This window comes from Pseudochaenichthys georgianus, chromosome 13 (genome assembly GCF_902827115.2).
Source record: "Pseudochaenichthys georgianus chromosome 13, fPseGeo1.2, whole genome shotgun sequence".
In the NCBI taxonomy this organism is placed as follows: domain Eukaryota; kingdom Metazoa; phylum Chordata; class Actinopteri; order Perciformes; family Channichthyidae; genus Pseudochaenichthys; species Pseudochaenichthys georgianus.
The window spans coordinates 21,507,173-21,534,672 of record NC_047515.1 but is presented as its reverse complement, the minus strand read 5'-3'; the positions used below and the strand labels follow the sequence as shown (position 1 = coordinate 21,534,672).

At 40.0% G+C, this 27,500-nt stretch overlaps 3 protein-coding genes and 2 non-coding genes across 11 annotated transcripts; 1 reads left to right on the top strand and 4 right to left on the bottom strand.

The window, feature by feature from the left end:
* Positions 1-88: 88 nt before the first annotated feature.
* map6b (microtubule-associated protein 6b) lies at positions 89-7,109 on the bottom strand. Of its 4 annotated transcripts, none has more exons than XM_034097426.2 (4): positions 6,039-7,107; positions 4,700-4,913; positions 4,287-4,306; positions 1,776-1,859 (listed from the first exon to the last, which is right to left on the bottom strand). In XM_034097426.2, the coding sequence occupies exons 1-3, from the start codon at positions 6,764-6,766 to the stop codon at positions 4,304-4,306; spliced, it is 945 nt and encodes a 314-aa protein (XP_033953317.1). In that variant the 5' UTR covers positions 6,767-7,107; the 3' UTR covers positions 1,776-1,859; positions 4,287-4,303. The 4 variants fall into 4 exon arrangements, with proteins under 4 accessions (XP_033953314.1, XP_033953317.1, XP_033953315.1 ...); XM_034097424.2 differs by lacking the exon at positions 4,287-4,306 and adding an exon at positions 4,106-4,154 and having other exon boundaries at positions 1,777-1,859; positions 6,039-7,109; XM_071205151.1 differs by lacking the exon at positions 1,776-1,859 and adding an exon at positions 4,106-4,154 and having other exon boundaries at positions 6,039-7,108.
* Positions 7,110-7,372: 263 nt separating this feature from the next.
* Positions 7,373-11,842, bottom strand: thap12b (THAP domain containing 12b). The gene is made up of 5 exons (XM_034097422.2): positions 11,510-11,842; positions 10,764-10,884; positions 10,543-10,650; positions 10,399-10,435; positions 7,373-10,286 (listed from the first exon to the last, which is right to left on the bottom strand). The coding sequence occupies exons 1-5, from the start codon at positions 11,596-11,598 to the stop codon at positions 8,329-8,331; spliced, it is 2,313 nt and encodes a 770-aa protein (XP_033953313.1). The 5' UTR covers positions 11,599-11,842; the 3' UTR covers positions 7,373-8,328.
* Positions 11,843-12,664: 822 nt separating this feature from the next.
* On the top strand, positions 12,665-12,736 carry trnap-agg (transfer RNA proline (anticodon AGG)). The gene has a single exon. It is a non-coding gene; the product is annotated as a tRNA-Pro (tRNA).
* Positions 12,737-13,000: 264 nt separating this feature from the next.
* On the bottom strand, positions 13,001-13,072 carry trnap-cgg (transfer RNA proline (anticodon CGG)). The gene has a single exon. It is a non-coding gene; the product is annotated as a tRNA-Pro (tRNA).
* A 215-nt stretch (positions 13,073-13,287) lies between these two features.
* dyrk1ab (dual-specificity tyrosine-(Y)-phosphorylation regulated kinase 1A, b) lies at positions 13,288-24,913 on the bottom strand. Of its 4 annotated transcripts, none has more exons than XM_034098151.2 (12): positions 24,084-24,913; positions 22,186-22,255; positions 20,347-20,543; positions 19,982-20,074; positions 19,671-19,859; positions 19,309-19,456; positions 18,923-19,209; positions 18,656-18,802; positions 18,150-18,290; positions 17,725-18,028; positions 17,326-17,450; positions 13,288-16,942 (listed from the first exon to the last, which is right to left on the bottom strand). In XM_034098151.2, exons 2-12 carry the CDS (start codon positions 22,193-22,195, stop codon positions 16,355-16,357), a joined length of 2,229 nt encoding a protein of 742 aa, XP_033954042.1. In that variant the 5' UTR covers positions 22,196-22,255; positions 24,084-24,913; the 3' UTR covers positions 13,288-16,354. The 4 variants fall into 4 exon arrangements, with proteins under 4 accessions (XP_033954042.1, XP_033954043.1, XP_033954045.1 ...); XM_034098152.2 differs by lacking the exon at positions 24,084-24,913 and adding an exon at positions 23,232-23,486; XM_034098154.2 differs by lacking the exon at positions 22,186-22,255.
* Positions 24,914-27,500: the final 2,587 nt, after the last annotated feature.

The window sequence follows — 27,500 nt, the reverse complement described above, 5'->3', positions numbered from 1 at the left end:
ATTGCTCTTTAATTTACAAAATATATATAAAAAACACTAATGCCTATAGGGTAGAATAAGTCAGAACACAAGCTGTTAGTATCATCACTTTATTCAGAATTCAACCAGAGCAAGCTGAGAGAACAAGCACAGTTTCACGTCTGCAGCGGTATGACGTTATTTCATAATTTCCCTCTGGTTTGATGCCACGTGTGGCGCAAACCAGACAGCATATAGAATGAGCGAGTTAGCACCAGGGTGTTGGAGTGTGTAGCAGCAGGTCTTATGGTTAGGTCAGACATGGTGCTAGCAGGCAGCAGGCTGTAAGGTCATACACATCAAAACTCTCAGGCTCACACACGGAAGCTTAAACTTGAAGCAGACTCACCGTGGGTAGTGCTTGACTGGGCTCTTGCACACTGCAGCCATGTTTGCCGCCACAGATAAGTAAAAACCCCTCATGTCATGTTCACAATGAACAGGTGTCATTTGCGTATTATCAGACAGCAACATTTTAAAAGGCTGAACTTCAAGTCCTGGCCCATTCCTTGTTCTTTCCCACCTGGTGAGATCAGCCCATTCAGAGTGACATTTATTGAGTAAATACAATAGTTTTTCCCTTTTCAGGCCTTTATGCATACGTTTCTTTTCTTCTCATTTAGCACAATTACAGCATCACAGATCAGAGGACGGAATACAAGGTCACAAATACTGAGTCATAATAAGTACTGCAGTATTCCCATTAAATCAAAGGAGTGGATCTACATTAAGATTGCCAGAATTGTGTTAGTGGGTACAACCATATTGATGGTGCGTTTAGGTAATAGCTTTATTAGCCACTAGACTATGATTTCGTGAATGTACTTTAGTTTTTTCGGTGTGACCACCAAAATCTATTACTACGCATGCATTACACTTGACAAGTTCTTTCCCCTAGAAATGTATCTTTAGTTGCTCAATTTACAAGCAAAAATGTGACTGTGTGACATATAGTCTGCTGAAATGTAGCCACTCAACCAAACACAGTGTCCTGCATGCAAGCCGTAGCAATTATATTACACTTCATTTGGTTTCTTGGCAACCAAACTGATAAGACCAGATATCATCCCAAACAATGAAATGAAAACCAGGACCATACAGCGGAGGCACTGTAACTAGGAAAAGCAACCCTAAAACATATGTTGTACTGTCACAACACCTCTTATGTGATAAAGTCTGAGAGAAAAACCATCCCCCTGACTTTTTCTACAATCATTTCAAAACTGATTTGAGTTTTTATTCATTAAGACAAAGGTAAAAATTCCCTTTCATACACATATGTGTACTGATGGCTTTTTTTTATGGTTCGATGTCAAACAGAACTCATATAAACAAAGTGCAAATAATGTGCTCAATAATATAAAGCGGTTTTGTGCACCAAAACACAAGGGATCACATACTTACATACATCTGAACACACACTCTCTCTCTGTCACACACACACTTACTCACATTTTACAGTGAAATGACTTGCATTATTTTGAAAGCTCAACATCAGTGCCCATTTAAAGGTGACTAATATATGACAGGACAGCAAAAACAACAGGTCAGGAAATAAACCAAAAGGAAGAAATGTGCCTAATTCGTCATGTCACCTTTGATCACACACATTAAAGTGTAGAGAGAAACTTCATTTAGTGGTTTGCTTCAGCCAGTCTATTGCTGATCTCTTTGCTCTTCTTGGTGACGACTCCATCTGGTTTGGGTTCTGGGGTGCCCAAAGACGGTTTCTTCTTGGCTGACAGGGAACTAGCAAGCACCTTCTCTTTTGATTTTTTCACCATCTTCCCTGTTGTTGTTGGTGTCTTTTTTGGTTTGATGCGAGACACTGGTTTATCCACCTGAAAGAGAAGAGGGGTGAACATATTGAGATGGACAAAGAAAATTGTTAATTAAACATAAACCTCGTCGGGAAGCCATAGTTTGATCATTTGGGAAATGCAGTTATTTGCTCTCTTGCCGAGAGTAAGTGAAGACAATTGATACCACCTTCATGTCTTCCCATTAAATATGCAGCTGATTAGCTTAGCCTAGCATAAAGACTCAACAGCACCTTCTTGGCTTGGTGCTGTCACTTCCTGGAGAATTTCCATGACAGCCAGACTGGTATGAGAGCCTAGTATTGATCATCTCATCCAAGTCTTGGCAGGAAAGCAAATGAGCGCATTTCCCAAAAATGTTAAACTAACCCTTTAAAGGAGTGCTTAATCCATTAAGACTCTAAATAATGTCAAAGTGCTATTTTGGCATGCAAAAGGTACCTTTGTTACCCTGTTACTTAAATGAGGACAGGCAAATGACACCATACGGTATAGGTGATATTTGCATTATGTGGATTAGTGCAATGGAGATAAAATAAAAAATAAACAGCACAAGAGGTATTTGTGCCTTTGTTTTTATAGAACAGTGGTTTGTGCAGTTTTTCTATAGAGGCAAAGTCCCTACCTTTCTGGGAGCTCCATAGGACCTTATTTCGGAAAAATTATGTATTGAAGTCAATGGAGAGAGAAAGATTATCTTTCAATCCCGTTTAAATTGTGCCACGAATTAAACATATGATGTTTGTCAATTTAAAAGATAATTTTGCAAGTCAAAAAAATTTAAATGTGTCGTAAAACTGTGAAGTAACACTTTTTTTGTGTGAAACCGCTCAATGAACTACATCTCCCGTCTCGCACCACACACCAAGACGGCCGTCACGTTGGCACATTTCACTTCTTTCTTTCAGAATGAGGCGGAAAGTATTAAAAGAGGTGGAAATCACTACAAGTCTGGGCATGTTGAGAGCTGTACATACACACAAGGGGAGATAGTCGGTTCCGTAAGAGCCAGCATGCGGGACCGGATTCTGGGATTTGTAGTCTTTCTAGTTGCATATTTTTCATAGTCTTATATTTCAACAGTTTTAAGACAAACTGTGACTTTTTTGACGTGGAAATTATTTTTTAAGATTGCCAAACATCATATGTGTAATTCATGGCACAATTCAAACGGGATCGAAAGATAAGTTTTCTCTCTCCATTGACTTCAATATATAATTTTTCAGAAATAAAGTCCCATGGACCGGAAGTAGATGGGTGTGACTTCGCCTCTCTATTGAAATAGAAAAAGAAGAAGAAACCATAACCTAAAGAGTTAGTGGTTTATATTAGTAAATTATGATGTTAGTCTGTAAAATAAATGTAATGATAACATTCAACTATTAACAGAAGTAGTGGAGGATTAAGAAGCGTGAGACTGGAGGATTGCTGGTTCAAACTCTTACACCTACTTGGAAAATTAAGCAAGGCACTCTCCTCTCCCTGCTCTTGTTGAGTTTAATATTTTCTTGATTAGCTCCAATATACTCACATTTTTCTGAGTAAATACATCTTAAAAAAGTATTTATTGTAAGCAATGACAACTGTTTGTAAAGGCTGTAACTGAGAATAAAAATGAAAAGCTCTAATCCTAAGAATAATAGGGACCATGGTGCTATTTGCACCAAAAAAAGTAAACATATTATGCACCATTCACGATAGACGATACAGTCCAGATTATAATCAACACATTTACTTTTACTCTTGTATGTAGTGATTGAAGAATGAAATTCATGGCTGCATATTACTGAATTTCAAACTGATACTACACTGAAATGAAAAGCTAAAAAGGATAACATGCAATTGGCACAAACACACTGTTGTGCCTTTCTTTAAGTGGTACATTTTGTGTGATATTTTACAAACAAACAAACAGTTTACTTTCCAAATGTAATTGTACCTATACATTGTCTCCAACACAGAGCAATAAACAGTGAAGATCTTTTGTTTTGATCCTAATCTGTTACTCTCAAGTATAATCTAAGTTTACTTGTTTCTTTTATTTATGAAACAATCCACCCTTTTGCTCCATAAATGGTGGTGGGTGATGCAAGCTGAGGTGGGTAAACAGTGAAGATGAGCCAAGGCGCAGACTGTGTGCGTGTGTGTGTGTGTGTGTGTGTGTATATGTGTGTGTGTGTGTGTGTGTGTGTATACAGTATGCAAGTTTTTGCGTCTGATCAACTTGAGGTCAGCCTCCATGCCTTTTGAAGAAACAGACAACACACCTGACTACAGCAGATTTAGAACAGAGCTGCTCTCAGTCTCTGAGACGTCCTACAAGAATGAGAGAGGGAGTGGCCATATGAACACACTACAGACACATTGTTAACCACTTGTTGTCTGAACTGTCAATCATGCACACGGATACCAATCTATGTGAGAAATAACTTGGAATAAAAGGCATACCTTATTATGAGATGATGTCACTATAATCCAAAAATGGGATGCAATAAATATATTTGTTATTGGTATGTTATTGCTTTTTTCTTTTTAGTTGACACAGTGTGGTTACTTAAACATTTCACTGTCTGATTTATATGCATGATGAAATAAAATAAGGGCTAATTTTGCAATTTAAAATGAACACAAATTTAGATTTGAAGCTGTTTAATGTGTTTGCATTTAATCAATCACAATGCCAAGCCACAGTATGAAGCCATGTACACATCAACGCTTCTAGTGATTAACAATTTATGTTAAAAACAATAAAAACTGACAGTGTTTATCGCATGACTTAAATCCAAGTACTTAATTGAATAACAGTAAATAGTGTTACCAGGGTCACAGTCCCCACATCAGTGTTTGGCGCACGCTCTCACCTTGCTAGTTTCCTTGCCCGGCTCATTGTACAGGCTGCGTATCCTCCTGCGGTCGATCAGCTTGTTGTCGGCGGGCTGAGCCTTCACCTGCTCCCCCTTGTATGTGGCGCTGTAGCTGGTCTCACGGCTGCTCTCCTCCACTGGGGGTTTATACTGAGATGGAGCTTTAATGGCCTTCACTGGTTTCACATCCTTATATGCCTTGAACTCAGTCCTAAAAAAATGAAATAAGCAAACAGAGAGGTATCTGTGGATGTGATTTACGATCATTTCATTATCAATCAATTAGAAAATTACTTCCCTGATTGAATATATTTTGTGTGAAAGCGAGTGTAGTGAGTCACTACTTTTTAATGTGAACGAGTTTTGTTTCATGGATTAAGATTCAATATTGAACGGTATCTATGATAAATGATGGGTACTCATCACCGTGAGCAGCTATCTAACTGAAGTCAAAATCTAATTTTCACATGTTCTTTTGAGTTCTGTTTTAAGTTCTGTAAGACGATAAGTCTTAAGTTTGAGTTTTAAGTTCTGTAACACCATAAATGTCAGCAAGCATTGACTAGACTTTTGTTCTTATTGCGAAAATGAAGTATCCTTTACTCACTGGTTACTGGTCTTACAGTATATAATAATTCATGAGTTCCTTATTAATTTCTGATATCAAAGCTAGCTTTTAATAGATATTAAGAAAGTATTTAATTGCCAATTTGACAAGGAAATCCTGTTTTAACTTTTTTTTAAAGCCAATTCAAAAGACAAATGCAGATTTTTTAAATCTCCAATGTTTGTTCACAAAGCACATTGGCACAGGTTGCATGCTTAGTATATTGGTCAGTTGAGTTAATTTGAAATATTCTCTCTGAATAAGTTTCCTTTAACAAAGGCACTGGTACGACAACTTCAATATTTCAGTAGGGCATACTGAAGGCAGCAAGTCTTAACTAAGTTTGCAAGCATCATGCATCCCTAATTAGATTCAGAGGAAGACTGCTAATAAACCAAGTTAAGACACATGATTAAATTCAGACCCTTTTACTGGCTGTACTGGGCTACTGCATTGATTTAGTACACTAGAGAGGATAAAGCAGAGACAAATCAATAATGCAAGCTTTATCTGTGGCAATATCAGTTTGATTTGGAAATGCATAGAGTATTAAAAAAACACAATGCAATAACAAATATAGACGTTAATGATCTGATCTTTAAATGTGTCATCTCTGCACAGAGGAGCGGTCTGGCACACAGGAAGACATTCCGTAGGTTAGTTGAAACGCTTTCAGAAATGTGAAAGAGGATAAGCGTACATGATAAGGTCTCGCTGCCTGAGGCTTACCTGTAGCTGCTGGAAGTCACCTGCTTTATCTGCCTGTTGAGAGCGTCTGCAGCCGCTCTGCCTTTCTTCTGCTCGGCGCTCACTTCTGCAGAAACCTGCTCCTCCGTCTTCTCCACAGTTTGTCTCTCTGCTGACTTTTCCCTCTTTCCGCTCTTCTTCGTCGGCTCGTTTGACTCTTTCTCCTGTGTTTTCTCTTCGATCTCGCTCTTCTCCACGCCGCTCTCCACCTCGGGGGCCGCTTGCTCCTGTTTTCCGCCCCCTGCGCTTCGCTCTGGCCCCGCGGAGGTGGGGCTGGGTTTGGGGATCCAGGGGTGGTCGTTCTTCTTCGCTATAGGCCAGGCCTTATAATCCTTCTGGTACTGAGTTTCGTTGTTGAACGGGGCCGCCGAGCGCTGCAACTCATTCCTGGGTTTACAGCTGGGCTCGGGGCGAACTCTCCAGGCCTTGAAGTCTTGGCGCATGACAGACGCAGCAGAGCCATCTTTTCCCGCTGCGGCACCCGTCGCGGGCGGTGCCTTCCCAGGCTCCTGCTCACCTGAATGAGGCTGGGTTTCTATGGCAATGGCTCCGGCCCTCTTCAGCCTCGGCTGCGGGTGATGGGGAAGATGCGGCACCTCGCCCACATCCGAGTATCTGGTAAAAACCAAAGGCACCGCGATGTCCCCTTTGTCCAGCTCGGTCCAATAGCGGTTGATGCAGCAAGCACGCGTGAGGCACGGCCATGCCATGATGATACAAAAACAAGGCTGGCGAGAAAAAGATGCGCAGAAAAACTCTAGATGACGGATTGACGTGCAAATGAACGTCCTACTCACGATTCGAAGACTTGCATAGGCTTGGTCCCTGTAACCTCTCAGATTCTGCCCCGTTAGTTATTTCTTCTTAAAGCTCTCTGCAATTCACACCACTCTTTGCCTGATATGAGAGAAAGTAGATCCCCTCCTGCAGGATATTTGTTGACTGAAGTTTAAATGGACTTTGGGGCGTGCTGTGGAGTGCACATTGCTGTCTAGTTGCGCATCAAAACGACCCCACCCACATTTGTGTGTAGCCGAGATGCCCGGTTTGCGTGAGCGAGTTTGCACGGTGAACTATCACCTGAGCTCGTCACAGCCTGGCCAGCAGAGGGAGGAGACACGGTTAACCCCTGTGCTGCCATGTCAGAAAAGGCCGAATTACAACGACAGGGGATGTAACAGTAGCCTGCTGTGGTTCCATGGAGAGGAAATGGCCGATCATGATGCTGTGAGGGGCGGAATAAAGATTCTCTTTTACAAGCTTTAATTCTGAAATCCATGTTTATTATTTTGGCATCCTTCTTTAAAATAAATATTTTGACTAGATGGATTACAAAATGAAGTTTACATGCAGTTTAAGAGTGATACAAATAAAAACAGTTCGCCACAACGCTGACTCATTTTGAATTATGTACAAATTATTTTATTAAACCAAACAGAAGAAATAACATTGTGAAAGTATGTGATACCCGACAAGTTATTGAACATCCAACATGTGGCATCCAAAAGGGCACCGTTTCGATATGAACATAAATGACATACACATACTGGTCTTTGTAACAATCCAAAATATGTACACACGTATATGCTTTTTTCCCCATTGACCGTGAATTCAGGCCTACATCTTATTTTGGTGTAACTAACTACTCCCTCTTGTGCTGTACTGTAGATCAACAGGGCCAATTGCCTTCATCATGTAGACTAAAAGCACACATTGAAGAAATGTTACAAGTGAGCCATTCATGGCAGGTAATTTGTGGAGCAAACTCATATACCAAATGTATCAGATAAAATAAAGGATGTAGGAAAAAAAAATAGCTGCAAGATACTTTATATCACAGCATCATTACATAGGAGGCTATTCTAATAACAACAGCCTGACAAAGAATCAGAACTTGGAATATTTACACATTGTTCTCTTCACTCTGGACATTTTGTGGTGTAGCATGTTCGTTCTTCTTCAGTCTTCAGATAATGTTCAATTATTTCCAAATTTTCTTTATGCCAAATGTACTTACTTATTGACAATGCAAGATTTAGCTGTACACCATTATTTTTAACACATACACTGATACTACACTTTTTTTTTTACTGGGATCATGGATTGAAAAGCAAATGACACTAATTAACACAAAAATATTTGCATTATAATCATTAAGAGTGACATCCGGGCGTGCGTACACCCTAGCACAAATGAGCGACCAAAAGAAGATGTGTGACGGCATATTTGTAGTACCATTCATTTTCGTCCAAATTTCGGCTACTTTGCTGTTTCATTTCATCGCAGCGTCTTCCTCTGCAACTTCCTCAGACTTTGTCTCAGCCTCAGCCTCTGCCACTTCTTCAGACTCTGCCACTTCCTCAGACTCTGCCTCAGGATCATCCTCAGGATAGAGTCTGCAATATTTGTCTACCATGACATCCAAGTCATGTTTAACATGAGTGTTAACATTTAGCATCGCCAGACTTTTGTTCCACTGCTTACTGGACATGCTGTCAAGGTAAACCTGCAGACGATCACTCGCTGTGTCACTTTTATTGTCCTCTAGTTTCAAAGCTGGCAGGGCAGAAAGCACCTTGAGGAAGGAGTTTACGTTGGGGAAGAACTTGACATCTGGTAGCTGAAGGGTTTCATGGATGGTGGTGGGCAGGCGCACCTCTTTGCCCCTGTGCTTCCACTTGATCCTCCAGCAGTGAAGCTCCGCAGGAAGTGTGTCTGGGCTGGGGAGGTCGGTGCGGTAAACTTCTGCGTAGTTCTCCTCTGTTGTGTTGAACTTCATCTGGCCCATGACGGCTGGGACCAGTGACAGGCATTTCAGAGCTTTGAGGTTGGTCTCGGAGAACATGTCCTCCAACTCCTGCATGACGCCATGGATAACGGGGACGGTCACATACTCCTTAAAATACACTTCTGCATGGACTTCCCCCGCATCAGCTGCACGCTGTTTCCTAAGAAACAGCCTCGGCACATTCACAGGAATCTCCATTACATTGGCCACACTCACAGCCTCCTCGTACCAGAACTCGTGGTAGACATCAATGTTATCATTGACCTCGTTTAGTGAATGCAGCACTGCAGTGAGACTGTTTGCAGCAAAAAACACATCAAGTGTTTCCCCTTGGAGATTCCTCCCGAAGGCTCTGGTGAATGTGAGAACATTCTTTAAGATGATGATGGTGACAATGATTTCAAAGTCAGACAGGGTTTCTGTGATTGAATATGCGTCCGCTGTGACAGCATCAGAAAACGTTCCTTCATCATTGTCACGAATGCTGTCCATGCACAGCAGCAGGGGGGGCAACATGTCTAGCAGCACATCAAAGACACCGTGCTTCTCTGTCCATTCTGATCCACAGGCTAGTTTTAATGTATTTCCTTTCTCTTCATTTTTTTGGTAGTGAGTAGAGATGGCTTTCTCAAGCTCTTCCCGGGCAAACGGGGTGCTAAGGAAAACTTTGACCCTCCTCAGAGTCTCCATGACCACCTGGACGTTAGGAAAAGGCAGACTGTTGGCCAGGTGGATGTTCAGCGCCATATGAGAACAAGGCATGTGCAACGCCAGGGGATACTTCTGCATCAGTAATACTGCCACAGCTTTCATCTTGGTGGTGGAGGTCCCGGTAGCCTTGTGGGCCTGACCTCGGCATTCCTCCATGCTGAGCCCCCAGCGGTCAGTCAGCTGGGCCTCCAGCCTCTCTACCAGTGCATTCTCATCACCATCAAATGACATAAAGTCCAAAAACTCCTCACGAAGGACATTTAGCTGGTTCACGTAGCGTAGAAACAGAGGCAGGTGTTTCTCGTTGGCAAAGTCCACAAGGTCACCCGTCACCAAGGAGAAGAAGCGGCTCTCTCTCACTTCCATCAGCATCTCCTCTCTCACTGTGTTTTCACAGACGTCCAACAGCTGGCTCTGCTGGGTTGCAGAGAGGTATTCAGTGTTCACAGCTGTTGCCTGAAATCGCTTCTTCAGAGCTTCATCTCCAGCGTTCATGCGGTAATCTACAAGGGCCTGGAGGTTGCTGGACATGTGTTCGGCTTCAGATACCTTGCAAGCTACTATTGGGATGCTTTGTTTTCCTAACATAACCACAACCTCAAACAAGGACCGCAGGTGGTCACGAAACTCCTTCTCCTCTGTGGACAGTTGAGGTTCATCCTCATTGGTGCTTGAGCTGTCCTCAACAGCTCCATCTTTTTTGGAAGCAAGCTGCTCAATAGAAGATGCCACTGGGGAAAGACAAACGCACAAAATGTAAACAGTGATCATTTTCAGTAAATAATAATAAAATAAACATTATTTTTCCTTAATGACCACAAAATATATTTCCTATTTACTTACATCTCCTTTCTTTAATCTTCCTTAAATCTTCTTCAGTCTAAAATGAAAAACTCAGGTCATTTACAAAAAACAGACAACAGTTTGTGAACTATCATGCTTAAGAGGTTAATTTAAAACAGCGAAACTATTAAATATTTTCCTTACAAGTTCTTTTATTCGCTTGCGATGTCTGGTATGAGGATTCTTTAGATGGCTTGTCAGATCAAATATGGTTGGAATGGCTGTGTCCTTCAATACAGTCCTGTAGGGGCTCTGAAAGAAAATGCAAATTATAAAAATAAATAAATAAAATAAATAAATAAAATTGGGATAATCCCATTTTTGGGAAAATAAGTAGAAATGTTAGACTTGTTTGAGATACTCACGGTTTTGCACACCATTGCAGGGTCGAAGTGTTTGGCACATAATCTGTAGTGCTTGTTCAGCTGGTCTGACGTTTTTGCCTCTAAATCTGCTCTGCGGCAGTTCTCTACCCAGATTCGGCATCTAAAGGAGACACATAGCAGCTTTATGAGACATCCAAAACAAATCTGTTCTGAGACAGGTGGCTGTGTCTGTAAACACAACTTATATTATCCATAGTATGTGCTCCCATACAATGATTGCATGTGCAATACAATATTGTAATAGTTAACAGTGACAGGGATTTTTTTCTGCATTGTGTTCTTTTACTTTTAGTTACATTTTCCTAATTATACTAAATGTTTTGTTGCAGAACTTTTACAAGAGTTTTAATTGTAGTGTGGTATTAGTACATGTTTACTTCTGACACACTTTCTCTACCACGGCACTAAAGTAGACCTGGCCATTCAACAAAAACAAGTCAGATATAACGCCCATAGATAGATGTGTCACCTAATTTAAATCAAACATCACTCTCTGCAAAATATATTTAGATATGTATTTTTAAAATGAATAACAAGCCTAGACCCAACATGAAAAACGTTTATCTCTGTATATAAGGTAAAGCTTTGGTTAGTTAGTTTGCCAGCTTTGCAAATGTTATGATCGTTGAGCTCTCACTGAATTATCACAGTTTGCAGTCATGTTAAGGGTTACATTGAGGTTTCAGTCTGTTTAATCGGGTGACTCTAAAATATTTCCTTCCTACCTTTCTGGGTCCCGTGGAAAACGAAAAAATGCCAAATCTGACTGTGTGCTCTTCCGTGTACAGTTTGGGGCCGCGCAAAAATTCGGCATGCTTCAAGCTAGGTAGTTAGCTTAGCTAACCTAACTTAAGCGCTTTCCTTTACTTAATCTTGTGGAACCAGATACTTTTCTCAGGCTAGCAGAACACTTAAAACGCCTCAACTAGTGTGCGTTTCCATCAAACTATCAAACAGTTTGTGGAGTGGATTCGCGAACACTATCACAACGGTTGAATTTTGAGTAGATCGTTCTGCAGGACGACGTCCCGCCTACCAGGTTCCTGATTGGACGTACACACATTATGAGGTATAACTATTGGTTGCTGACAGTACGCCGTTCATTTCTAATGACCAATTAAAATACATAAAATATTTCTTCTTCACCCTTAAATATACTGACAGCAGCTTTCCAAGGTTTACTGCTGCTGCCCCCCACTGGCTCTCCCACTGGATGACAAGAGTTAGCCTGCTTAAATGGTAGATTGTCTTTGTGCTTAAAGGTGGGGTAGGTACGTTTCAGAAACCGGCTCGAGATACACTTTTTGTTACATTCCATGGAATGCTCTTAACATCCCGATAGCAATGAATATCTTAAGTGCTTTGACAAAAAATCCAACGGATTGGATGGCCTACCTGCCTGTCAGCCTTCCATCGGGGCACAAACTTTTCTCGTGCCCTCATTGGTCATGTGCGCATCCGTGTGTGTTGGAGGAGGGGCTCTATAAGGAAATGGCAGATTTTCTCCGGTTGTGTATTTTCAAATTCTAGCGATCTCGAGCCGGTTTCTCAAATTTACCTACCACACCTTTAATATATTAACGATAGATGAGGTTTTCCAAGAAGATTGTAGAACAGAACAGACTAGATATTTGTTTGAAACCCCAGATCATATAACGAACAAACAAATATCTAGCCATATTTAGAACATAACGTTAAATCCAATTGCAATTGGTAACTATGAAATCCCATAACTTACTAATTCTTCCTCACTAAGTTAGCTGTCTTAAATTCAGTCAAATCGGTTAAGAGAAAACTCGTTTATTAGATAAACTAGTAAACAGTAGTTCGTCTATATAGTGCAAATAGTAACTGAAAATGATACCCGAACCCCGTCATTTGGCTCGTTGGTCTAGGGGTATGATTCTCGCTTAGGGTGCGAGAGGTCCCGGGTTCAAATCCCGGACGAGCCCTCCTTTTTTCTTGTATGCCTGACATACGACTGAAGGTCTGGAACCGAGCAACACCTTACAATCGACACGATCGACAATAGCGAAAATACGGTCAGTATTCGGCATCAGAATAGCTCAACAAATCCATAATCGCATAAAGTATTATGAATTTAGGATTATATTTATTACATTATTTGATTTATCAAACTACACTGAACTATACGTGAGGAAATTGCGACTAACCAATTTTGTTAACTACAGCCTCCGTCCTTTGAGTAAAACTAAGGGCTCGTCCGGGATTTGAACCCGGGACCTCTCGCACCCGAAGCGAGAATCATACCCCTAGACCAACGAGCCAGAACGTCAATTACAGGCCTTTCTGATATTATAAAATGCCTCATATAGATAGGGTCATGCATTTATATTTAAGGCTTATACATTTTATTTATTGCAAAGGCTATGATAAAAAATATTTCATTTTGGATGAGTTTTTATGTTACCTGGGGTGAAGAGTGAGCTCTTTCTGAAAATGACTTAATGTAGATGGAGAACAATAAAGACACACAAAGCAATTCAATTAACTTCTTTTTATATATCATACATAAGACTGTCTTAATATAATACAAAGGGCATTGTCATAAACACAGCAAAGTCTTGACTAGATCTTACAATCTGTGGATACATGGACTTATCCTTTCCCCCATGCTGTTCAATTCTATAGTGCATGTTGCATGTACAAAAAAAGTGAAAAAATGTGAAATTAAAAATGAAAAGGATAAATCCAAATTAAATAAGAGGATTTCAACTTCTGTTGGGTGTTCAGATATGTCGACAAGTATACGTGTTTGTGTATAACCCACAAACTGAACAGGCTTATGAAAGATGGAACCTTATTTTTTCAACCATGTGCTTCTCATATAACCAAAAAGTAAGGTTTGTGATGTACATGCACTTACAATATACCCTGTGAAAATTATTAAGGTTTGAAGATCTAGCTTTCCCTGTTTGATTCAAACCCTACCTCATAGTGTTGTCCTGATGTAGTCAAGTACCTTTGCCAAAAGGCAAGGTTTTGCCACTAAGAAAACAGGAGTTCCTGCCCACTGAATGGTCACCAAATTGACAAACATAATCAACATACCAGCAGGAGCAAGGTAGTGAGTTCTATACTTCCTTTATTAAAAAAATATAAATATATACATAAATTCTATTTCAACTATTAAAAAGGGGCTGCATTTCATGACAACTGCTCTAAATAAGAGGTCAATCAGCATGATCTGAAATAGGCGCACACTTACGAGTCACTGCAGTCAATTTTTTTTCTTTTTCAGTCTTTATTTTTGGAATGTTTAGTACCAGTATGAGTGCCAGTAATAAAACCACTGGCAATTTCTAAATGTCTCAAATTCTGCGGGGTATGAAAAATGATTGCAAATTTGCAATTAACCTTGACATCCAGATAAAACCCCAATCTCATTATAGGTAGCTTTACATTTGTGTTTGTGGAAATACCAAGCATGATCTCTTATGATGGTTTCTCCTTTAAAAATGGCAAGAGCATGACCTGTGGCCTGCCCTTATTTTTGAAAGGTGGCTGTGGGCAGGTTTTTCTGTCGAATTTCAAAGCTGGTAAAATGAGCAACAGAAGAAAGAAAGTACTTCAAAATCCCTGATATAAAAAAAAAATCTGGTTATTGACTTATGTTGAGGACATGCATGTCTGCCTAGGCAAAGCATGTGGTTGTGGGCTGACGGACACCCTTTCCTTTTTAATAGGACAACAATCATGGGGGATCTGCCCTACCAAATCAGAAAAATAGCATTCATCACAAACTGATTTGCCACAATTATCTTTACCCTGCCAAGACAATGACATTAAGTCTTGCTTTCACGGCAGAAACTAGCCAAGTTGACCAAATGATGTATGAAAGGCAGCAAAACCCTTTGAAATAGTATGATGGGGGCAAAAAGAAAAACGACGACACAGAAATAGAACGCATTAGTCTCCTTTTTTTTTTTCTTTTTTTTTAAACCATCAGCTTCTATCTTGCTACTCCGGAGCCTGCAGAGTAACTACCAAATTCTCTAACATACCAAAGTTTTAAAAGACTCCCAAAATAATCTACCAATTAATATGGAAACAGTTTTGGTAAAACGTTGCAAACAAATCTGGCCAGAATACACAATAGCCAACGGTCTCAACAACGGTCTCCAGTTTTGCTAAAAGTAATATATTGCAGCTGTTTGTATTGACGTTAAAATAAGATCTTGATAAACTTTGCGTCAAAGTGGTGAACTGCTACATTATTGGTTACAGACACCTATATGCTATAAAACAACTGCTTTGGTATAAAAACATATCCAAAGGGAAAATAAATTCTTGTAAAATTCACAGCATAATTTGAGGAGAAAAAAGGCAGTCACTTAACTCGTTTTTTTTCTTCAGTTTCCATGTTTTGGATGGAGAGACTTGTGCAGGTGGTTCTGATGAGGAACTACATGCAAAAGGGAAAAATAACAAAACATAAAAGGGTAGACTCTGGAATAGATAGTTCTTTCCACTGCAAAATCCTTAACCAGTGAATAAGATTTTCAAGGAAGTAATGTTTAGGAGGTTGTTGTGTACAATAAGACCCTGTTATGTGGGGCCCTGCTGAAGAAGAAATCTTTGTCGAGAAAGGCCTCAAATTACCATTCTTATTTACCTTTTCTAAAGTTGTTTTAATTTCCTTAAAGAATTAAGGGCTGTCTAGAGAGAAAAATAGAGAAAAGCCATCTTAATTCAAATGATAATGTCCAGCTCCATCCCATTCCAAGTCCATGAGTCATAAGGCCAAAGGGTTATCTAGAACCAGCCACTGACTGTCTTCCTTTCCCCGGGCTGGATCCTTGCGTCTCCTGCGCCCGTCGCTGCCCTCATCTGTGCCGGGCCAGGGTGCAGCTTGCAGGACAACGGGGCCTCTACGCCTGAAGGGTGGTGCCTCCCTCTCCTTTGACCCAGTCGGTGTCAGTATCCACCTGCAAGGTCTCCTCTCCGCCCGGCCAGCACACGCTTCAGGGACTCCACTGCTATGTGCTCCCCTTTGACAGAGTTACACAATACCGACCAACAAGAAATATCACCGCAAACACTTCCCCTCATTGTCAAGCTACAGGATTTACAAGCAGCTTTTTACGAGAAATTTCACTTAAAAAGGGCAAAATAATAAAGAACCAGTGGAACAGTAATGTCAGGCAGCCCACGGTTTGAACCGAAAGAGGACGCCAAGCATTTCATCACCAACAGCTACCTGCAAAACAGCATCAAACTTTGCTCTGAAATGCTCCTTAGAAGATTTTGTCACATAATACCATATGGTGATTACTTGGTGGTTACATGAAACTGGTGAAATGGTAAGATGGATGTCTCAATCTCACTATGGTTATTCCGCGGTATTATTTTGTGCCTAATGATTGCAAAAGAAAGACTGATGAAAATTACATATATACTTTTTAACAAAAGGTTTTTCTCTGTAGTAGCGGTTCAGTGATATCTCCCTTCTGACGTGAGCAGCTTTTGTTCTCAACACACCTTGTAGTAAAAAACACCACCTTAAAAATGACGCACAAGGGGGAACACACAGCCAAATGTCAGTGCAGTCACGAGCTGGCCATAGAACTCTGCTGCACACACACTCCAGTCATTGGAGACTCCTCCCGGTCCATGCCCTGCCTCATGCCCAGGTGGCCTTCCGCTAGGTAGTGGGCAGGCCCTGTGTTCGTGCCCATGGAGAATGCAGGGTGCGCGGCCATGCCAGTCTCCTGCCGTGGGTTCGAGAAGGCACCTAGCCCCATGCTCAGCCCACCATTCTGACTAAAGTCAAGAGCTCCGACAGGCAAATGGCGGAGCTGGTAGGCCTGGTTGCCATGGTTTCCAGTGGAAGAGGACGATGTAGAGGAAGAGGAGGCAGAGGAAGACAGAGAGGTCATGGACAGATGGCCATGAACCACCTCCATGGAGTCCTGTGTCGAGGAGCTGTGTGTCGGGGAGGTGTAGTGGCGTGGGCGTGGGCGTGTAGCCATCATCGGCCCGTGGTGGTGATGAGTATGTGAGTGGGGATGCAGGGCCTTAGGGTGCTGAGGGGGAACGTGGAAGGTGGTCTCCTGGACTGGGTGGGTCTCTCCAGTGGCGGACTCTGCTCCAACACCACCTCCCCACACAAGTGGGGGTGGGTAAGGCTGTCTTGCCTGTCAATGTCAAACAAAGAACAAGAGTCAGTGGTGGAATACGGCCAGAGGTCTTAAGCATTTGCAAAAGACTAAACAGAGTGGATATAATTGCCAATACAGCATACATAGCATTCTTTCCCCAAATAATAATGATTGATTTTGAATTTGACGTTTATCCAGTCTTGTTTTGATACCAAGCTACATGAAAAAATACTTTCAATGGTCAAATGTAACCTTTTTCTGATCTGTTCTGAAAGATCTTTACTAAACGGCTTAAAATAAGCAGGCCGGCCTCTGGTACATGCTGAATGAGCAAAGATATACAAAGATACTGATAGAACAAAACATCACAATAACTCCAATCAAATTGTATTTCCATATTGTTCCGATATCTTACTGACCTGCGGGCAGAGGCTGTCACCATCGATGGCAGGCAAAGCCGTGCCGAAGTGTCCTCCACTGTGCAAGTGGTGATGGGTAGGGTCTGACCTGGCTCTGCCACTGGTACTTGTCCCAGAGGATCCTCCTAGGGGTTCAAACAAAAGGAGAGTCACAAATGAAGCCTCAACAACATATCAAAGTTTACTTATGTAGCCCAATATCACAAACATATTGGAATAGTTTCAATGGCGTTCTTACATGCTACAATTCATAATGTAGATGCTAAGTTCCACAAAACCAATCCTCCTTACCAAATAGATCATTTTGGTGAAGTGCGTGTGAACTTAGAACAACTGACAAATAAATGTGATACAGAACTGTAAATGAGGGAGAGTGGAGAGACTGAGTGTTCAGGTTACCGGAGCTAGAGGAGGTGCTGGAGGTGGTTCCTGAAGACTGGGACTGCTCTAATGCGGGGCTCGTAGACACGCTGCTGCTCGTATTGGTCCCCTCGTCCGCAGTCTTCTTGAAGAAGCTGTGCTGCAGAGCATAGTAGGGCTGGATGCGGCTCTTGGGGTCATAGTCCAACATCCGGAGGATCAGGTCCTTGAACTTCAAGTAGTCAGCAACAGCATGGCCAGACTCCCCCGCCCGCCGGCCACCTGGACCCCCTGTCTCCACACCCAGGATGGAGTGGAGCTTCCGCGAGGCTGGAGGCTTATACTGTTTAAGGCAGAGTACACAAAGATTAAGAGATTTACTTCACACAGTACGTTACATTCCACTGTAATCACAAAATACAACGTTTAGTCAGTCCAACTGAAGCAATACAAATCAAGCTTACCCTTTTGCCATCTTTGGTCTTCTTAACACTCCATGTACCATCCGAAAGCTTCTCAAAGAACTTCCTGGCTTTTGGGGCTAGGTCCATTATGTGATTAGGTGGGATACCAAGAACCTCAACTATTTTGTTCATCTGGTCCACCTGGGGAACAAGTTATAAATCAAGTTATAATTATATTTCAATCAAATTAAAAAGACATTGAATACATTTTTATCACCATTAAATGTAAAGTCAAATGTCATCTGAGCTTGAGTTGACCTAACGTTTAAAACTGTGGGCTAAGGCATGTGGCCACAATGACTGGAAACAACCATTTACATTATGGCTTGAAAACGTAGTGTGAGCGCGATACGTTTTAGGTTAGTGAACACCACGTATGGATCTTAAGGCCTATACGATATATTTGCCATATACACACTTGTAAGTAAGACAAAACTCAAGGACAATGAACCGTTGCCATTTTCAGTTATATTAAAGACTAATATAATACAAGTCAGGGCTCATACCTCATTGGCTCCGCTGAAGAGAGGTTCTCCAGTGTGCATCTCTACCAAGATGCAGCCCAAGGACCACATGTCAATGGCCAGGTCGTAGGGCATTCCCAGCAGCACCTCTGGGGAACGGTAGAAGCGACTCTGGATATATTGGTATATCTACAGGAAGAAAGCATAAACAGTCAGTCTCCTTGTTTACCATTAACATCTGAACTATAAGAAAAGGCCATTTTTGCATAAATTCATTTATTGCAAATTAGGAAAACTGCAGCTAAATACCCTTTGTCCCAGTTGGCATGAGCTGCCAAAGTCCACTATTTTGATGGCACTCCTCTTGGGGTTACAGAGGAGGATGTTCTCAGGCTTCAGGTCACAGTGGATGATGCTGAGCTCAGGCGTGGCCAGGAAGAGCAGCGCCGTGCATAGCTGCTGGGCAAACTTCCGGGTGAGGTTGAGTGAGACACCACGGAAGTTGGTATTTCGGAGAAGGTCGTACAGGTTATATGAAAGCATCTCAAACACGAGGCAGAGGTGGTTCCGGAACATGAAGTGACGCTTTAAGTGAACTTCAGAAACACAAAGAGTACAATGTTAGTCAAATACAGGACATTTCATTTCTTTCATATATCTTGTCAGATCATAGGCAAATTTCAAGAATGAATTACCGATGTAGTATTTCATCTCGGTATCATGTTTGTTCATGAGCTCTAGGAGGCGCACTTCAATCTGGGCTTGATTGAGGAAAGCTTTCTTGTTCTTAATGATCTTAATGGCGACCCATTCCTGCTCAGCACGGTCATACGCTTTCACAACCTAAAGAGGCCAGGAAAAGAAGATGTTAATATTGCAAAGTTAAATCAGAACGGCTCTATTGATAATAAACATTTTAACTGCAAAATCCTCAGGAAGTGTCATCAAAGTTATGCAGGGTTAAATTAAATCACCTGTTTCTCCAATTTCAAAACAATTCTTCGTTTCACATGTATTCAAATAAAGTGTGTGTGAGATTATAATAAAAGTTAAGCACCTGTCCAAATGATCCTTTTCCTATCAAGGAATCAATCTCATAGCGGTCCATCCACTTCTCCCCATTCTTGACGATGTAGTCATAGTTATCATCGTCATAGCCATCATTGAAGACTTTCCTCTCTTTTTTGTGACTGGAGTCTTCACCCTGACCCTGTTGGTGCCGCCGCTTCTTTTTTGCATAATACACCTATAAATGAACAAATAAAGAATACAAATCACACTTGAAGAATTTTACATTATTAAAAATATATGTTTTTTCTTCCTTGAAATATTAAAAGATAAATGCATGTATTGAGAAAGAAAACAAACCTCATTGATGTGTTTGTATGTTTTGATAAGGTCAATGGAGAGCTTCCTCAGGGGAGCTGCAGTTGGGTCACGAAAGCACTGGGGCATGTGCCTCTGTAGTATCAAAAAGTCACAACATTTCATAAACAAACAGTTTGCACAGTACTTTTGCTTTGTCATTGCATTAAAAGGCCTTGAATACAGTTTACACAATACTTAATGGCTAGACTGAAAGAATATGTGTAAGCAGCTACTCTGCCTGGTGACAGTAGCAGAAAGAGAAGTAGTCTTTCAAATCACATTAAGTAGGCCTATTGCAATTTTTGTAATGTAAAATTCAGATTATAGGAAATGTAAGAGCGGAGGTAGGGGCAGAGTTAGTGTACCTGATTGGCAGTGAGCTGTGGTGTCTGGTCGCTGTACGGTAAGACCGTAACAGATTGGTCAGTGCTTGGCTGGTGGCGGTCACTGTACTGCTGGTGCGTATGGGGCATTGGAGCAGCCATCTGAAGACCAGCAGTGTGTAAAGAAAAAGAGGGCGCAAGCCGGACGGACGAAGGTTTGCATGCTGAAGTCTCTCCTCCTAAAAGAAATGAACACTGCTATCAGTTGCATATAAACCATAATTCAACATTACATGTAACAAAACACACAAAAGGAGTAGAAATGGTAATAATATTGATGTAAAACAGCAGTTTTCCTCATCCAAAAAAGAGATATGGCCCAAAAATCAAACAGATTAAAATATATGCTTTATATTGAACAGATTAAATATTATTCAGCATTTTGAAGTATCCAGTATGAATTTCCTAATACAATAATGTCTTAATTTCTATTTGGGAAATAAAAATATATGCAAAATGCAAATGATGCATTTGTAATATTAACCTGTACATTGAAAATGATCAATTTGACAATGTAGCACAGACAAAAATGATCATAAAATATTTTAGAACAATTAAAAAATAATTCATTGTTAAGAAAAATGTCAGATTAATACATTGTGTCTTTTGTTAAACATGTTAAGTCACAAAAATGCATCAAAGGATAACCATAAAACAAATTATAGCAGTAAGATATCAACCTTTGTGAAGAAAAAGGAGCAAAACTGCAGGTTTAACAGTGAAAAGGGGTGAAAAGAAAGCATCTCCACTCTATACAGTGAATCATCCTTCATTTTAAGCCAGAAGGAATCAAAAAATTATTAAATAGCATGTTCAGCTATCAGCATCTCTCACCAGACAACACAATTCACCAGTGCTACAGAGTAACCACTATTCAGAATCCCAGCAACAGCACCTAATTAGCATAGCCTATCACCACAGAGATACAGCGTGATTTGGCAAGCCCATCAATGCACAGACCAATCACAACGCAGTATGCAAATAGCCTACTTTTGTTGCCAGGGCAGAGCTGCTCCCATTTTCCAATGAGAAAACAAGAAATAAACAAGAAATAAAATTGAACTTTGGCACACTTAGACGCTGCTTTCAACACAAGAGCCTGACAGCAAAATAGCTGCACAGCCCAAAACCTGCACTCCATCTGAGAGCATTAGAAAGCTGACCCAGCTTTGGAAAGGAGAAAATACACATCCACTGACAGAAATAAGAGAAACTGTAAGATGATAGAGCGCAGGCAAAAGGCTGTATTTTAAGAAACCAAGACATGTATGCAATATATATAAAAAATATAAATAATGTAGGCATATATGTATATATATATATATATATACACACATACATATTATATTTAAAACATTTATCTATTTTATAAACGTTACATTTTATTTTATAAAACCTCACATTGCAAGGATGACCAAAGCTATTTGGTTAAAGTAAAAACTAATTTTGCCTAATACAATCATATTCATTTGAATCTTTTTATGCACAAAACAAACTTAAAGCACTACAATTATAAGAATGACTTGTCATGATGACTAGTCTATTTTCCTGCATGTTAAGCTGAGGCCTGAAAACAATTACGTCAACTAAATTGTAATCACTTTAAACTCTTAAATGAAAAAAACATCATCATTAAATGTATATTTAAAAACTGCATTGATAAATTGTAATACAAATAGCTTTGTGACTTTTATCTACAAAAAATGTCCTGAAAGGTGTGTGTTTGGTTGTCAAATGTAAAACAGCCAAATAAGTGAGAGAAAGAGAAAAAGGTCTTAGTTGTATCATTTCACATCAAAGGCTCAATATATAGCAGCTAACCTGAATGCATTATCTCATGTCAAATTTCACATCATCCTGGGAGGAGAGTCCAGCAGCAAACCACAACCCACTACAAAGAATAGAAACAGACCATTATCATTATTAACTTTAGAGGTTTTTTTTTTTACTTGTTGTGAAGTAGGGCAGAGGACCCCTTAAGAACAGAGGACACCCCACAACTTTAATAGGGTGCTAAAAGTGACGTTAAGTGTATACACTTAGTTTTTAATAAAGCTGAAGTACAATAAAAGGCAAGCTATTGGTGGATACACAGTCAAAAGCAGTTCATTTCCAGGCAAGTGTTTTTTACAATACACAAAATACTTAAAAGTTATTTGAGAAACGATTAACCAAAAATAATAGTTAATTTAGAAAAGGCACACACACTACATTAAACACATACTTATCAAAACAAATTGAGATTAATATGGATAGGGACTATATGTCCATAGTCAACATAGCTTTTCATTTTAAGTGTTTTTAATACCTCAAATGTACTTACAAATAGGTAGTCCAACTTAAAATACTGTAAAACCAAATAGTACAGTTCAGAAGGTTGGTGTATAGTGCAAATTAACAAAAACTGGGAAAGTTTGGTTTGACTCCATTTTACAAACACAATACCTGACAGAATAAAATACCTATGGGCTTCATTTGACAATTCAAAAATCTCTAACCCGAATATGTAAGATGTATTTGATGAAAAAGCCATTTAGCAAGCACACTTGTAGCTCTTTAGTACCTCCTAAACGTTTGATTATTCTTCATTTTCAGTACTGACATATGAACAGTTCCTTTCCTGGCTCTACTCATCACGGCACCAACGGGCCTATTTAGGTGTAAATATAACGGCGACTAGCTTGCTATTGTTAGCCGTATCATATCATACGTGATAGCCGAAGACCTCTGTAACATGACTATGTGTCATCTTCTCACGCCCAATCGACTAGATCCATGCCAAAACTGAATCCAATGTAACCCATCCAAAACAATTAAAAGCCTAACGTCAGTGCATAAAGACGGTGCCCGAGTAGCCATGTACTTACAGATGATGGGGTAGATCTCGTCATGGTTGGAATTTAGAAAGCATATTCAGTGTTAAATTGCGTCCCCTCTTGCTATCGTTCGTGTATGCACCCAATTTCGCGAATAAATGGTAAACGTATTCGGGCTCACGTTACCGTTAGCAGTCTAACTAGCTAACGTTGTCGTCGTTAACGTTACCCTGAAAACTGCGGGACAAGCAAGCATATCTCTCACCAATCCAACGTTAGCTAGTGACGCTGTGCAGCCAGCGGGTTGTGGGGCCCATTCAGCTGGTTCGTCAACAAGTCAACGTTAACCATTAGCCAGGTTAGCCGAATTAGCTACCAGGCGTTAGCCAGGATAGCTAGGTGAGCTTCCGTACTGTATAACTAAAAAACCCAAAGCAGACCACATCGTTTTACAATAAGAAATTGTTTTGTCAGTAATTCAAATGGGACTGTTAGCTTACACGGAAACACTTGCTTAAGTCGTACAATGACAATGTCTTATATTGCAGGGTTAACGTTAGCTGTAACGTTAACACCGTGCCAGTATGACTCTTCTTCCAAACCTATACAATCCGCTGCACCCTATGGCTTACAACAAGCTGGAAAACAGATCCCTGTTAACAATAAAATCAGTCCGTTGACCTACTGACTGAAATCAGTTGAGAACGCTGGCTTCAGCGGAGTCGGCACCGCCACAAAATGTTAGCTAGCCGCCATACCATAAGCTATCGTTCTCAACTTCACTGTCGCGTCCATCATTGTTAACCATTCGCGTTACATACAATATGAAACTGCGAAGGCGTAAACGTAACATTTTAAGAAAACGAATGGTAACGTCAAAGATAGTATTTTAGTATTACTCACCTCTGATGGCACGATCTTCATTTAAAGTCCAATAACCTGTATGATGAGGAAACTTATCCAGCTTGAGATTCTCCCCTCCCTGCACGGTTAGCGAGTAAGGTTAACGTTAAATCCAATTCCCGTCCTCTGGTCGGCCAACTCTTAAAAAAAATCGCCTTCCAGATTTATTAGGGTCTTCATATTCCAAGCGTTGATGAACAACATCGGCGATCGAAGCAACTTTGACTAACGTTACGATCAGCTGATGACTAGCAACATGCTAACGTTAACTAGCTCGCATAACTCACTAGCTAACCTTAGCGAACTGGCTACCTAGTTGACTAAATGAACGCAGCTAACATTAGCTACCTGCCCTGGCTGGCTGTAGCTTCTCTGGCTAGCCTCAAGCTAACAATTCTAGCTGCCGCTAAACAAACGTTATGTCAAATTCAGATTTTACGTTGTCTTTGCAAATATAGCGACGGCCACTTCGATAGATACGACAATACTGTTGAATCCAGCTTGTTTCAAACATGAAACAGAAACCGTGTCCTCTGATAATTTTGGTTAGGAATTTTGTGTAAATTTTCACAAAATGGCGCGCGGTCCAAACCTGCGCAGTGAACCGGCCCGGTGGACCAGAGACACGGACAACTGAGTTAGTGCGGCGCCGCCTAATTGGTTCAACTATTTAAAACGTCGGCCTCTTGATCTTCTTAATCCGATCCACTAGACGCATTTCGATATCCAAAAACGTCAAATATATATCCACTGACAGCATTATTCCGGCGGGAAGGGAGAACATTTGAAAAGACTGAGCTGGGAAAAAAACCCTCCTGACAAAATGGCGATGCTCTAGCTTGTTGCCATGGCAACTGTCAATCAAAAAAAATGAAGTACCCGGATGTACCAATGACGAATAAAATGTAACTGGCCAGAGTTACAGGACACATAACTCCAGTGGTGTCCCTGTCTGTCTGCCGACCGTGTTTGGCCTGTTGCTACCGTCCGGCAGAAATGCGTTTATTTTTACAATTTTAAACATCCGTTATTTTTATGTGTAGCCTTATGCTGCCAGTTTCTATCACAGCAAGTTGGTATGTGTTTCCTATCTCCTTTTTTTTTAACGTTGGTGTTTTGAAGAATAGCTTAGCCAAAACTATTATTTATAATAATAATACTTTTTTATAGACTCAGATAAGTTTAATGTAGGCTACTATATGTCTTATATTATACTTTTTAGTTTACAAAACCCAGTGTTTACCTGCTGGAAGAATAGCAACAAAATACGGAGGATTGTCAAAGTAACTTTGGGAGATGTTATCTGAAGTATGAACTTTTAATCAATGTTTATCCCATTTTAGTTTCTAAGCTTACAGTATTTTTTGATTAAAGGGACAGTTATCCAGAAGCCCCTTTTAACATAATGAGTCTTTAAGCATTAGGATGAAAGATAAATAAAATAAACCCCACATAAGACTGCATAAGAAATAGGCAACCTACACTTGAATTCTAAGCAGTAAAAAAAAAAAAAAAAGATTTACTAGGGCAGGTGTTCTATAATATAACTCAGTCAAAATGTATTCTTAATATAAACTCTGATGCTTTCCCATCTAAAACTGTTAGACATTTAACTACTGCATACATCAATTATTATAGTATGTGTCCTCAAGGCACAAGAGGTTCAGGTCACCTGCTGGATATTTGTGAATGTGTCAGCTTATGACATCTGTTGGTTGGGTGCAAAGTAAAGCCCAGGGAGATCTCTTTTTTGTTATCATCAAGGTACATATCACTGAAACAGCTCTGGGTTTAATTTTGTAAAAATATCAAAAAAAAATGTATATTTGTCTTACACTTGAATGCTTCTTCAATCAATTGCAAGCCATCCTTTGCTAATTAGTTACCCTCAAAGCGGGGGGCGACAAAATGACTTTCTCCCCCGACATACGTTTTCTGCTGATTGTGGACACTGTCAAACAGAGAAAATAATTTAGATAAAATGTATACAAATATAATTTATGCTACTCATTTAAGTCATCAAGTTAATCATACCTTTTTCTGAGCCAAGACATTAGCTGCAAGGAATATTTCACCAAAACATGACAATTTCTCTTTCAATTTGATAAGACTTACAGTGCCATTTAAAATATAAAAAAACAATACTAAAAGTGTATCAAATCACAACTAAAGCACACACTTTGGAGTATACAGTATAAACTCTTGCATCGATGCACTTCTTTATACTCCTACGTTGCCAAATACACTGCTTCTGCAAACTGTTTTTATACTCACTTCTATGTCATTATTATCCAGTTTGTCTGATTAGTTTTACTTGCTGGCCCAACACTAGGCAAATTATATCCAATGTAGAGTGTCTTTGAGTGAGTGTTAACAGTAAAGTGTTGACCATTAGTTGTTACTTTCTGCCCACAACAGATCTGCATCCCATGCAATCACAACACACAAAACCCAGCAGTCACCACAGTGACACATAGAGCAAAGGAAAATGTGTTTTTCAAGATAAATGACCAAACCATCCCAATGTCCAAAGCTCACAAAAAGAAAAACAATATATGCAGTTTACACACGTTTCTGAAACACCCTATATCTGCAATTTCAAGAGTCAAGATTCAAAGGCTTTATTGTCATATAGTTACAATGTAGAAATTGAAATGAAAATCTTAAGACCCAAGCTCTTCCAACATTGCAACAAAGTTATATAGGACAAAATATAGGCTGATTAGGATGGCAGAGTATTAACAAATGATGGAATGGATTTGGACAACAACAAAATAGGCAGGTAAATCATTCAGTATACACATAATATGCAGATCAGGGTGTACAGTTAGGTCTTGAACAGTTTAGCTATGTCTAAATTGAAAAAAAGGTTGTATAGGCTTTCATCAAGTCGAATCAGTTTGTGTTATTTTTTACATTAAATGCTTTTTTTTAGGGGACCATGCACAGTTTAAAACCCATATATAAAAATGTGATGCACAGTAACGCTTTTTAGCGTTAACCTGAGAGTCATAGTCCCTTGATAATTGAAACAAAGACAGCACAATAACACTTAGTAAAGAGATAATACAAAGTTATACAACGAATAACACACAATAGTGCATCACAATGTTTGCTTGTTAGATAAAGGACAGTCATAAAGAAAGTGCTCTATTGGGCCTCACTACATTTGTCTTCTCTGACAGAAGGTAAACATGCATGGTCACACCAGAGTTTTATTTAAGTCTTTGCATAGTCATCGTTCCTAAGAAATTTGGTAAATTAAATCTATGTTGACATGCATCCTTTTTGTTTCGTTAGACCAACCGAGGACATACTTCTTAAAGGCCACAGTGGTCATGGGTGTAATACGTTTAACTGTGACATGATCATACATTTATCATTTAATGATTATTGTGTTTCAAGATCATGTAATAC